Source organism: Raphanus sativus, unplaced genomic scaffold (genome assembly GCF_000801105.2).
Source record: "Raphanus sativus cultivar WK10039 unplaced genomic scaffold, ASM80110v3 Scaffold2336, whole genome shotgun sequence".
In the NCBI taxonomy this organism is placed as follows: Eukaryota; Viridiplantae; Streptophyta; class Magnoliopsida; order Brassicales; family Brassicaceae; genus Raphanus; species Raphanus sativus.
In genome coordinates this window covers 1-13526 of record NW_026617645.1, presented here as the reverse complement: position 1 = coordinate 13526, position 13526 = coordinate 1, and the positions used below count along the sequence as shown (strand labels likewise).

Genomic DNA, 13526 nt, shown 5'->3' with positions numbered 1-13526 from the left:
CCATGTCGACATGTTTTCTGTTCCATTGTTTTCCAGACATGACATAGTTTATAGAGATCTCTTCATTGTCAGGTGGTTCAGAACCCTGAGTTTTGGCGTCCCAAATCTCATTAGGCCCTTTAGCAACCGTGCCAATGTTCATGTCTGAGGATGCTGGTACGCCCGGCCCATGTCCGGACGTTGGTTCGTCCATGTCCCGGTCCTTTTGGACGGACAGATCGACCACATCGACCAGCTCCTTCACCCCCTCGCCCACGGTCTGTTTAGCACCTTTCTTACTTATGCGGGGGTTCTTATCTTTGGAACCAATTGGTCTACCACGTTTCAGACGTGTCTTAGACTCTGTAGCAACTTGATTTAGTCCCTTGTGGACATCAATTCTTATTGGTGCATTAGCAGCTGGTATATATGACTTGGTCATTCTATTTGGGTCAGCAAAGGAATCTGGCAATTTATTAGCTAGCTCTTGAAGATGTATAATCTTCTGTACTTCAAGATCACAGACTTGAGTTCGAGGATCTTGCCATGCTTGGGATGTATGATTCCATGTAATTTCTTTTACCAGCTTGCTATTATTTCCTCCTAATGTTGGATACTCAGATTCCACAAAGTGGCAATCTGCATACCTGGACTTAAATAAATCACCCGTGGTTGGCTCGAGGTATTTTATAATTGAGGGAGAATCATATCCAACATATATTCCCATCCTTCTCTGAGCTCCCATCTTTGTTCTTTGTGGTGGAGCTATTGGATAATAAACAGCACATCCAAAAGTCTTAAGATGGGAGATGTCTGGCTCTCGACCCATGAGGAGTTGGGATGGTGAATATCTATGCTCACTAGATGGTCTGATGCGTATTAATTCCGCAGCATGCAATACTGCATGTCCCCAAGCTGTGACTGGAAGATTACCTTTCATGAGTAAAGGTCTAGCAATCATCTGAATCCTTTTGATAAAGGACTCGGCTAGGCCGTTCTGTGTATGGACATGTGCCACGGAGTGTTCAACTGTCACCCCCATGGACATACAGTACTCATAAAAGGCTTGGGAAGTGAATTCACCAGCATTATCAAGACGTATAGTCTTCAAAGGAAAGTCTGGAAAGTGTGCTTTCAATCTGATGATTTGAGCAAGAAGTCTAGCTAAGGCTAGATTCCGTGTGGATAATAGACACACATGGGACCATCTTGTGGATGCATCAACTAGTACCATGAAGTACCTGAACGTCCCACTAGGTGGGTGTATTGGTCCACAGATGTCACCTTGTATTCTTTCCAGAAAACCTATGGTTTCCTTTGTCACTTTGACTGGTGATGGTCGGACTATGAGTTTTCCTTGTGCACAAGGTACACATGTATGGATCTTAGGAACAACTCGTCTACCTTTAAGGTTATGACCATTAGAATGTAGAATAAGTCTACGCATCATAGATGTTCCTGGATGCCCTAGCCGGTCGTGCCACAAAGTAAAGTTCTCCTTGAACTCTTTGCTTATTGTTATAGCATTGGCTTCGACCGCACTGATCTGAGCATGGTAAAGACCAGTGGATACAGCTGGTATCGTTTCCAAGACCTTCTTATGGTCTTGGTCGAGCTCAAAGATGTTTAAGAACTCTTTGGCTCCTTCTCCACTCGTTTGGATATGAAGACCATTCTTTCGAATGTCTTTAAAGCTCAACAGGCTTCTTTTAGAGTTTGGAGAATACAATGCTTCATCTATTTCTAGATGTGTACCATTTGGTAACAAGACATAAGCTTGGCCGTGGCCTTTGATTAGTGATGATACACCAGCTATTGTGCTCACATTGGCATCTTTCAATGTTAGATTAACAAAGAATTTCTTATCTTTAAGAATCGTGTGGCTTGTTCCACTATCAACCACAAGTGTGTCCATACTTCCTTTCATTCTAGACAATAAAATATAATCTGAATCATTCATATTATTATTGAAAATGAAAGTAAACATAGTTTATTCTTAAAATAAAACATAGAATGCAAAAGCACTTAAAAAAATTCTCAAAGCCTAAAAACACCAAAAGCATTCAAACACAAATCGTTTGATGCATCACATTATTCGACTGGATCATCATTCAGCATAGTAAGTATGTCTGAAGTCTCAAAGTCCATGAGGTCGTCCTTGTTATGATCAAAATCGTCCTCACCATCCTTGTACACCATGTGTGCTTCCGGATTCTTGCCCTTAAGACTCTCTTGATAGAGGTCGACCAGATGCTTGGCTGTGCGGCAATTCTTTGCCCAATGATTCATCATTCCGCATCTATGGCAAGGTGAGCTTGCAGGATTCTGTGGCTTTGAAGAAGTCCCATTGCCTCTGCCTTTACCTTGTCCATTATTGGACTGGTTTGGACGGTCATAAGGGGTGTTGCGCCCTTTGCTGTTGCCACCTTGTCCACGTCCTCGCCCATGACCTCTACGGCCACGTCCTCTTCCAAATGAGGATCCGCGGCCCTTATGGTCATATCGGACATGGTTGGCTTCAGCACCATCATCAGGCTCATTTGAGGTATGATTTGCCTCAGGGACAGGCTTAGATCCAGGTGGTCTAAGCTCACTGTTCTTCAAGAGCAGCTCGTTGTTCTGTTCTGCAAGCAATAGACATGAGATGAGCTCACTATAGGTCTTAAAACCTTTCTGTCTGTATTGTTGCTGAAGCAACAAATTGCTTGAGGACATTGTTTGGAAAGTCTTTTCCAACAACTGCTTATCAGTTACAGTCTCGCCGCATAGCCTCAGTTTTGAGACTATCTTAAACATGGCTGAGTTGTACTCATTCACAGACTTAAAGTCTTGAATCCTGAGATGAAGCCACTCATAGGTGGCACCCGTAAGAATCAAGGTCTTCTGGTGATCATATCTCATCTGAAGCTCTTTCCATAACTCGTATGGATCACTCACTGTGAGGTACTGAGCTTTTAAGCTCTCCTCAATGTGATGACGGATGAGCATGAGGGTCTTAGAGTTCTCTTTCTTAGTAGCTTTGTTCTGAGGAACAATACAATGCTCTAGGCCTTTGGCTCCAAGAGAAATCTCGACATCTAGTGCCCATTGTAGGTAATTGTCACCCCTCACAGTTAGAGGTGCAAAATCCAAATTTGCGATTTTGGCCATCTGAAACAAAGATCAGAGTGTTTAGGTCTTTAGAAATTTTTATTTTCTTATAATTCATCCATCAAGTTGCTTTTAAAATAAGATGGATGAGAGCATGGTCTTGGTCGTACCTAGGGTACACTTCATTGACTCATGCAGCCTGTGGGCTAGTTGTACCGGAAGGTACTTCATCGACCAATACGGTCTGTGGTCTAGTCGTACCGGAAGGTACACATCATCGACCATGGTCTATCATTGACCTTATTGTCTAGCCATACTAAGTAGTATGGATCATTGACTAAAAATTCAAAATCTAACCACACAAAGGTGTGGATCATTGATCAAAGAATGTGGAAACATAAGACTAATTTTGTTTTAGACATATAGCGTATCATCCTTTAATAAGGGGTATCACTTGTTGTCTTATACAAAATGAAAGTCATGTTATCACATGCTTAAACTTTTCTTATAATTTTAAAGTTTCTTTTAATCTGATATTAACTTTAAGGATTAGATTTTAAAGATTCAAATCAGATTTTCAGTTTTGGTTAAACATAGACTTATGTTTTGTTTAGACATATAGCGTGTCATCCTTTAAAAGGGGTATCGCTTGTTGTCTTTACAAAACTAAAGTTATGAGGGATTTTAGGGTTTTGAGATCCGAAATTTTAGGGTTTAGGTTTAGAAATTTCGGATCTGATCAAATATGATCTTTTAGAGTTTATAGGATTTTATAAAATCGATTTATACGTTTTAAACAAGAACTAGATCAACTTTTAAAATCGGATTCAAAAATAAGAAAGATGAAACCGAAAAATAAAACTTGAGTTGCAAGTAAAATTAGGGTTTTGAGATCTAACCTTTTACTTTGCTGATTCTTCTCCTTGGTTCCTTTCTTAGAAACCTTAATCAATCAAACAAAGAAAGAATTCAAAGTATGATTAGTTTAAGATCTAAGAAACAACTGAATGTAAAAGATCTTAGAGAGAGAAGTAGTTGGCGGCGGCTAGGGTTTATGATGGTCTCCGAGTTGGTTGATCTTGAGCAAGATCGTGCTGATAACGTATTCTAATCCTAGTGTTCTTGCTTAAGAACTAATCGAACAGAGAGAGAGAGAGAGAGAGAGAGAGAGAGAGAGATCGGACACTTTTGTGTTTGTGAAAGAATGAGAGATTATTCATAAGCAAACCAAGGCTCTCCTTATATAGGTTGGAGTCTAGCCTCCTATTACAAAGTTAAGCAATGTGAGACTTTCTTAACTTAAGTTAAGAAGTCGCCACTTATGAATAAAAGGAGAAACACGGCCCAACCCATTAACACATGGTTGGTTTAATACAATCTCGGTTTAGTACAATCTCGGTTTAGTACAATCTTGGTTAAGTTTAACCTCGATCTGTTGAAACATCTGGTTAGGAGCAATCCATAAACCATCTGGTTTACAACACTTCTTACATCTTTTTTCCTTCTGGTTTGATAAGAATCATAAAGATATTGCCATATGTCCGAACAGGCCAATCTGGAATCACCTGAATAGAAAGTGGGATAGCTTCTTCCTCATAACTCCTATGAGATTTTTCAACTTCCTTGTGATTGTAAACTGATTAATGGTTTCAAATCAAGCTTCTTACATCTTTGTTCCTTCTGGTTTGATAAGAATCATGAAGATATTGCCATATGTCCGAACAGGATAATCTTGAATCACCTGAATAGAAAGTGGATAGCTTCTTCCTCATAACTCTATGACATTTATTCAACTTCCTGGCGATTCTAAACTGATTAATGGTTTCAAATCAAGCTTCTTACATCTTTGTTCTTTTGGTTTGATAAGAATCATAAGATATTGCCATAAGTCTGAACAGGCTAATCTTGAATCACCTGAATAGAAAGTGTGATAGCTTCTTCCTCATAACTCCTATGAGATTTTTCAACTTCCTGGCGATTCTAAACTGATTAATGCAAATTCAAGCTTCTTCTTACATCTTTTTTCCTTCTGGTTTGATAAGAATCATGAAGATATTGCCATATGTCCGAACAGGCTAATCTTGAATCACCTGAATAGAAAGTGTGCTAGCTTCTTCCTCATAACTCCTATGAGATTTATTCAACTTCCTGGAGATTCTAAAACTGATTAATGTTTTCAAATCAAGCTTCTTACATCTTTGTTCCTTCTGATTTGATAAGAATCATGAAGATATTACCATATGTCCGAACAGACTAATCTGGGATCACCTGAATAGAAAGTGGGATAGCTTCTTCCTCATAACTCCTATGAGATTTATTCAACTTCCTGGTGATTGTAAACTGATTAATGGTTTCAAATCAAGCTTCTTACATCTTTGTTCCTTCTGGTTTGATAGAATCATGAGGATATTGCCATATGTCCGAAAAGGCCAATCTGGAATCACTTGAATAGAAAGTGGGATAGCTTCTTCCTCATAACTCCTATGAGATTTATTCAACTTCCTGGTGATTCTAAACTGATTAATGGTTTAAAATCAAGCTTCTTACATCTTTGTTCCTTCTGGTTGATAAGAATCATGAAGATATTGCCATATGTCCGAACAGGCTAATCTGGAATCACCTGAATAGAAAGTGGGATAGCTTCTTCCTCATAACTCCTATGAGATTTATTCAACTTCCTGGTGATTCTAAACTGATTAATGTTTTCAAATCAAGCTTCTTACATCTTTGTTCCTTCTGATTGATAAGAATCATGAAGATATTGCCATATGTCCGAACAGCATAATCTGGGAATCACCTGAATAGAAAGTGGGATAGCTTCTTCCTCATAACTCCTATGAGATTTATTCAACTTCCTGGTGATTCTAAACTGATTAATGGTTTCAAATCAAGCTTCTTACATCTTTGTTCCTTCTGGTTTGATAAGAATCATGAAGATATTGCCAATATGTCCGAAAGGCCAATCTGGAATCACTTGAATAGAAAGTGGGATAGCTTCTTCCTCATAACTCCTATGAGATTTATTCAACTTCCTGGTGATTCTAAACTGATTAATGTTTTCAAATCAAGCTTCTTACATCTTTGTTCTTCTGGTTTGATAAGAATCATGAAGATATTGCAATATGTCCGAACAGGCCTAATCTGGAATCACCTGAACAGAAAGTGGGATAGCTTCTTCCTCATAACTCCTATGAGATTTATTCAACTTCCTGGTGATTCTAAACTGATTAATGGTTTCAAATCAAGCTTCTTACATCTTTGTTCCTTCTGTTTGATAAGAATCATGAAGATATTGCCATATGTCCGAACAGGCAATCTTGAATCACCTGAATAGAAAGTGGGATAGCTTCTTCCTCATAACTCCTATGAGATTTATTCAACTTCCTGGTGATTCTAAACTGATTATGGTTTCAAATCAAGCTTCTTACATCTTTGTTCCTTCTGGTTTGATAAGAGAATCATGAAGATATTGCAATAAGTCCGAACAGGCTAATCTGGAATCACCTGAATAGAAAGTGGGATAGCTTCTTCCTCATAACTCCTATGAGATTTATTCAACTTCCTGGTGATTCTAAACTGATAATGGTTTCAAATCAAGCTTCTTACATCTTTGTTCCTTCTGGTTTGATAAGAATCATGAAGATATTGCCATATGTCCGAACAGGCTAATCTGGAATCACCTGAATAGAAGTGGGATAGCTTCTTCCTCATAACTCCTATGAGATTTATTCAACTTCCTGGTGATTCTAAACTGATTAATGGTTTCAAATCAAGCTTCTTACATCTTTGTTCCTTCTGGTTTGATAAGAATCATGAAGATATTGCATATGTCCAAACAGGCTAATCTGGAATCACCTGAATAGAAAGTGGGATAGCTTCTTCCTCATAACTCCTATGAGATTTATTCAACTTCCTGGTGATTCTAAACTGATTAATGGTTTCAAAATCAAGCTTCTTACATCTTTGTTCCTTCTGGTTTGATAAGAATCATGAAGATATTGCCATATGCCGAGACATGCCAATCTGGAATCACCTGAATAGAAAGTGGATATCTTCTTCCTCATAACTCCTATGAGATTTTATCAACTTCCTGGTGATTCTAAACTGATTAATGGTTTCAAATCAAGCTTCTTACATCTTTGTTCCTTCTGGTTTGATAAGAATCATGAAGATATTGCCATATGTCCGAACAGGCTAATCTGGAATCACCTGAATAGAAAGTGGATAGCTTCTTCCTCATAACTCCTATGAGATTTATTCAACTTCCTGGGTGATTCTAAACTGATTAATGGTTTCAAATCAAGCTTCTTACATCTTTGTTCCTTCTGGTTTGATAAGAATCATGAAGATATTGCCATATGTCCGAACAGGCCAATCTGGAATCACCTGAATAGAAAGTGGGATAGCTTCTTCCTCATAACTCCTATGAGATTTATTCAACTTCCTGGTGATTCTAAACTGATTAATGGTTTCAAATCAAGGCTTCTTACATCTTTGTTCCTTCTGGTTTGATAAGAATCATGAAGATATTGCCATATGTCCGAACAGGCCAATCTGGAATCACCTGAATAGAAAGTGGGATAGCTTCTTCCTCATAACTCCTATGAGATTTATTCAACTTCCTGGTGATTCTAAACTGATTAATGGTTTCAAATCAAGCTTCTTACATCTTTGTTCTTCTGGTTTGATAAGAATCATGAAGATATTGCCATATGTCCGAACAGGCCAATCTGGAATCACCTGAATAGAAAGTGGATAGCTTCTTCCTCATAACTCCTATGAGATTTATTCAACTTCCTGGTGATTCTAAACTGATTAATGGTTTTCAAATCAAGCTTCTTACATCTTTGTTCCTTCTGGTTTGATAAGAATCATGAAGATATTGCCATATGTCCGAACAGGCTAATCTGGAATCACCTGAATAGAAAGTGGGATAGCTTCTTCTTCATAACTCCTATGAGATTTATTCAACTTCCTGGTGATTCTAAACTGATTAATGGTTTCAAATCAAGCTTCTTACATCTTGGTTCCTTCTGGTTTGATAAGAATCATGAAGATATTGCCATATGTCCGAACAGCCAATCTGGAATCACCTGAATAGAAAGTGGGATAGCTTCTTCCCTCATAACTCCTATGAGATTTATTCAACTTCCTGGTGATTCTAAACTGATTAATGGTTTCAAATCAAGCTTCTTACATCTTTGTTCCTCTGGTTTGATAAGAATCATGAAGATATTGCCATATGTCCGAACATGCTAATCTGGAATCACCTGAATAGAAAGTGGGATAGCTTCTTCCTCATAACTCCTATGAGATTTATTCAACTTCCTGGTGATTCTAACTGATTAATGGTTTCAAATCAAGCTTCTTACATCTTTGTTCCTTCTGGTTTGATAAGAATCATGAAGATATTGCCATATGTCCGAACAGGCTAATCTGGAATCACCTGAATAGAAAGTGGGATAGCTTCTTCCTCATAACTCCTATGAGATTTATTCAACTTCCTGGTGATTCTAAACTGATTAATGGTTTCAAATCAAGCTTCTTACATCTTTGTTCCTTCTGGTTTGATAAGAATCATGAAGATATTGCCATAAGTCTGTCCGAACAGGCTAATCTGGAATCACCTGAATAGAAAGTGGGATAGCTTCTTCCTCATAACTCCTATGAGATTTATTCAACTTCCTGGTGATTCTAAACTGATTAATGGTTTAAATCAAGCTTCTTACATTTTTTTCCTTCTGGTTTGATAAGAATCATGAAGATATTGCCATATGTCCGAACAGGCTAATCTTGGAATCACCTGAATAGAAAAGTGGGATATGCTTCTTCCTCATAACTCCTATGAGATTTATTCAACTTCCTGGTGATTCTAAACTGATTAATGGTTTCAAAATCAAGCTTCTACATCTTTGTTCCTTCTGGTTTGATAAGAATCATGAAGATATTGCCATATGTCCGAACAGGCTAATCTGGGGATCACCTGAATAGAAAGTGGGATAGCTTCTTCCTCATAACTCCTATGAGATTTATTCAACTTCCTGGTGATTCTAAACTGATTAATGGTTTCAAATCAAGCTTCTTACATCTTTGTTCCTTCTGGTTTGATAAGAATCATGAAGATATTGCCATATGTCCGAACATGCCAATCTGGAATCACTTGAATAGAAAGTGGGATAGCTTCTTCCTCATAACTCCTATGAGATTTATTCAACTTCCTGGTGATTCTAAACTGATTAATGTTTTCAAAATCAAGCTTCTTACATCTTTGTTCCTTCTGGTTTGATAAGAATCATGAAGATATTGCCATATGTCCGAACAGGCCAATCTGGAATCACCTGAATAGAAAGTGGATAGCTTCTTCCTCATAACTCCTATGAGATTTATTCAACTTCCTGGTGATTCTAAACTGATTAATGGTTTCAAATCAAGCTTCTTACATCTTTGTTCCTTCTGGTTTGATAAGAATCATGAAGATATTGCCATATGTCCGAACAGGCTAATCTGGAATCACCTGAATAGAAAGTGGGATAGCTTCTTCCTCATAACTCCTATGAGATTTATTCAACTTCCTGGTGATTCTAAACTGATTAATGGTTTCAAATCAAGCTTCTTACATCTTTGTTCCTTCTGGTTTGATAAGAATCATGAAGATATTGCCATATGTCCGAACAGGCTAATCTGAATCACCTGAATAGAAAGTGGGATAGCTTCTTCCTCATAACTCCTATGAGATTTATTCAACTTCGTGGGATTCTAAACTGATTAATGGTTTAAAATCAAGCTTCTTACATCTTTGTTCCTTCTGGTTTGATAAGAATCATGAAGATATTGCCATATGTCCGAACAGGATAATCTGGAATCACCTGAATAGAAAGTGGGATAGCTTCTTCCTCATAACTCCTATGAGATTTATTCAACTTCCTGGTGATTCTAAACTGATTAATGGTTTCAAATCAAGTTTCTTACATCTTTGTTCCTTCTGGTTTGATAAGAATCATGAAGATATTGCCATATGTCCGAACAGGCTAATTTGGAATCACCTGAATAGAAAGTGGGATAGCTTCTTCCTCATAACTCCTATGAGATTTATTCAACTTCCTGGTGATTCTAAACTGATTAATGGTTTCAAATCAAGCTTCTTACATCTTTGTTCCTTCTGGTTTGATAAGAATCATGAAGATATTGCCATATGTCCGAACATGCTAATCTGGAATCACCTGAATAGAAAGTGGGATAGCTTCTTCCTCATAACTCCTATGAGATTTATTCAACTTCCTGGTGATTCTAAACTGATTAATGGTTTTCAAATCAAGCTTCTTACATCTTTGTTCCTTCTGGTTTGATAAGAATTATGAAGATATTGCCATATGTCCGAACATGGCTAATCTGGAATCACCTGAATAGAAAGTGGGATAGCTTCTTCCTCATAACTCCTATGAGATTTATTCAACTTCCTGGTGATTCTAAACTGATTAATGGTTTCAAATCAAGCTTCTTACATCTTTGGTTCCTTCTGGTTTGATAAGAATCATGAAGATATTGCCATATGTCCGAACAGGCTAATCTGGAATCACCTGAATAGAAAGTGGGATAGCTTCTTCCTCATAACTCCTATGAGATTTATTAACTTCCTGGTGATTCTAAACTGATTAATGGTTTCAAATCAAGCTTCTTACATCTTTGTTCCTTCTGGTTTGATAAGAATCATGAAGATATTGTCATATGTCCGAAACAGGCCAATCTGGAATCACCTGAATAGAAAGTGGAATAATTCTTCCTCATAACTCCTATGAGATTTATTCAACTTCCTGGTGATTCTAAACTGATTAATGGTTTTAAATCAAGTTTCTTACATCTTTGTTCCTTCTGTTTGATAAGAATCATGAAGATATTGCCATATGTCCGAACAGGCGCCAATCTGGAATCACCTGAATAGAAAGTGGGATAGCTTCTTCCTCATAACTCCTATTCAGATTTATCAACTTCCTGGTTATTCTAAACTTATTAATGGTTTTAAATCAAGCTTCTTACATCTTGTTCCTTCTGGTTTGATAAGAATCATGAAAGATATTGCCATATGTCCGAACAGCCCAATCTGGAATCACCTGAATAGAAAGTGGGATAGCTTCTTCCTCATAACTCCTATGAGATTTATTCAACTTCCTGGTGATTCTAAACTGATTAATGGGTTTAAAATCAAGTTTCTTACATCTTTGTTCCTTTTGGTTTGATAAGAATCAAGAAGATATTAACATATGTCCGAAAGGCTAATCTGGAATCACCTGAATAGAAAGTGGGATAGCTTCTTCTTCATAACTCCTATGAGATTTGTTCAACTTCCTGGTGATTCTAAACTGATTAATGGTTTCAAATCAAGCTTCTTACATCTTGGTTCCTTCTGGTTTGATAAGAATCATGAAGATATTGCCATATGTCCGAACAGACCAATCTGGAATCACCTGAATAGAAAGTGGGATAGCTTCTTCCTCATAACTCCTATGAGATTTATTCAACTTCCTGGTAATTCTAAACTGATTAATGGTTTCAAATCAAGCTTCTTACATCTTTGTTCCTCTGGTTTGATAAGAATCATGAAGATATTGCCATATGTCCGAACATGCCAATCTGGAATCACCTGAATAGAAAGTGGGATAGCTTCTTCCTCATAACTCCTATGAGATTTATTAACTTCCTGGTGATTTTAAACTGATTAATGGTTTCAAATCAAGCTTCTTACATCTTTGTTCCTTCTGGTTTGATAAAAATCATGAAGATATTGTCATATGTCCGAACAGGCTAATCTGGAATCACCTGAATAGAAAGTGGATAGCTTCTTCCTCATAACTCCTATGAGATTTATTCAACTTCCTGGGTGATTCTAAACTGATTAATGGTTTTAAATCAAGCTTCTACATCTTTGTTCCTTCTGGTTTGATAAGAATCATGAAGATATTGCCATATGTCCGAACAGGCTAATCTGGAATCACCTGAATAGAAAGTGGGATAGCTTCTTCCTCATAACTCCTATGAGATTTATTCAATTCCTGGTGATTCTAAACTTTATTAATGGTTTTTCAAATCAAGCTTCTTACATCTTTGTTCCTTCTGGTTTGATAAAATCATGAAGATATTGCCATATGTCCGAAAGGCTTATTTGGAATCACCTGAATAGAAAGTGGGATAGCTTCTTCCTCATAACTCCTATGAGATTTATTCAACTTCCTGGTGATTCTAAACTGATTAATGGTTTCAAATCAAGCTTCTTACATCTTGGTTCCTTCTGGTTTGATAAGAATCATGAAGATATTGCCATATGTCCGAACAGGCCAATCTGGAATCACCTGAATAAAAGTGGGATAGCTTCTTCCTCATAACTCCTATGAGATTTATTCAACTTCCTGGTGATTCTAACTGATTAATGTTTCAAATCAAGCTTCTTACATCTTTTGGTTCCTTCTGGTTTGATAAGAATCATGAAGATATTGCCATATGTCCGAACATGCCAATCTGGAATCACTGAATAGAAAGTGTGATAGCTTCTTCCTATAACTCCTATGAGATTTATTCAACTTCCTGGTGATTCTAAACTGATTAATGGTTTCAAATCAAGCTTCTTTACATCTTTGTTCCTTCTGGTTTGATAAGAATCATGAAGATATTGCCCATGTCCGAACAGGCTAATTTGAATCACCTGAATAGAAAGTGGGATAGCTTCTTCCTCATAACTCCTATGAGATTTATTCAACTTCCTGGCGATTCTAAACTGATTAATGGTTTTCAAATCAAGCTTCTTACATCTTTTTTCCTTCTGGTTTTGATAAGAATCATGAAGATATTGCCATATGTCCGAACAGGCTAATCTGGAATCACCTGAAGAAAAGTGGATAGCTTCTTCCTCATAACTCCTATGAGATTTATTCAACTTCCTGGCGATTCTAAACTGATTAATGGTTAAAAATCAAGCTTCTTACATCTTTTATCCTTTCTGGTTGATAAGAATCATGAAGATATTGCCATATGTCCGGAACATGCTAATAATCAACTGAATAGAAAGTGAGTAGCTTCTTCCTCATAACTCCTATGAGATTTATTCAACTTCCTGGAGATTCTAACTGATTAATGGTTTCAAATCAAGCTTCTTACATCTTTGTTCTTCTGGTTTGATAAGAATCATGAAAGAAGTATTCCATATGTCGAAACAACTAATCTGGATCACCTGAATAGAAAGTGGGATAGCTCTTCCTCATAACTCCTATGAGATTTATTCAACTTCCTGGTGATTGTAAACTGATAATGGTTTCAAATCAAGTTCTTACATCTTTTTTCTTCTGGTTTGATAAGAATCATGAAGATATTGCCCATATGTCCGAACATGCTAATCTGGAATCACTTGAATAGAAAGTGGGATAGCTTCTTCCTCATAACTCCTATGAGATTTATTCAACTTCCTGGTG

General features: G+C 37.1%; 1 protein-coding gene across 1 annotated transcript; it reads right to left on the bottom strand.

The window, feature by feature from the left end:
- Nucleotides 1–2070: 2070 nt before the first annotated feature.
- Nucleotides 2071–3354, bottom strand: LOC130505518 (uncharacterized). Its single transcript, XM_057000124.1, has 2 exons — nt 3286–3354; nt 2071–3129 (listed from the first exon to the last, which is right to left on the bottom strand). Exons 1-2 carry the CDS (start codon nt 3352–3354, stop codon nt 2071–2073), a joined length of 1128 nt encoding a protein of 375 aa, XP_056856104.1.
- Between the last annotated feature and the right edge of the window lie 10172 nt (nt 3355–13526).

Excerpts from the sequence above, each read along its gene's own strand:
- LOC130505518 (XM_057000124.1), bottom strand. The coding sequence starts at position 3,354 with ATGGTCGATGATGTGTACCTTCCGGTACGACTAGACCACAGACCGTAT. Across the intron at positions 3,130-3,285 it reads GGTCGATGAAGTACCTTCCG|ATGGCCAAAATCGCAAATTT; the intron begins GTACAACTAGCC and ends TCTTTGTTTCAG.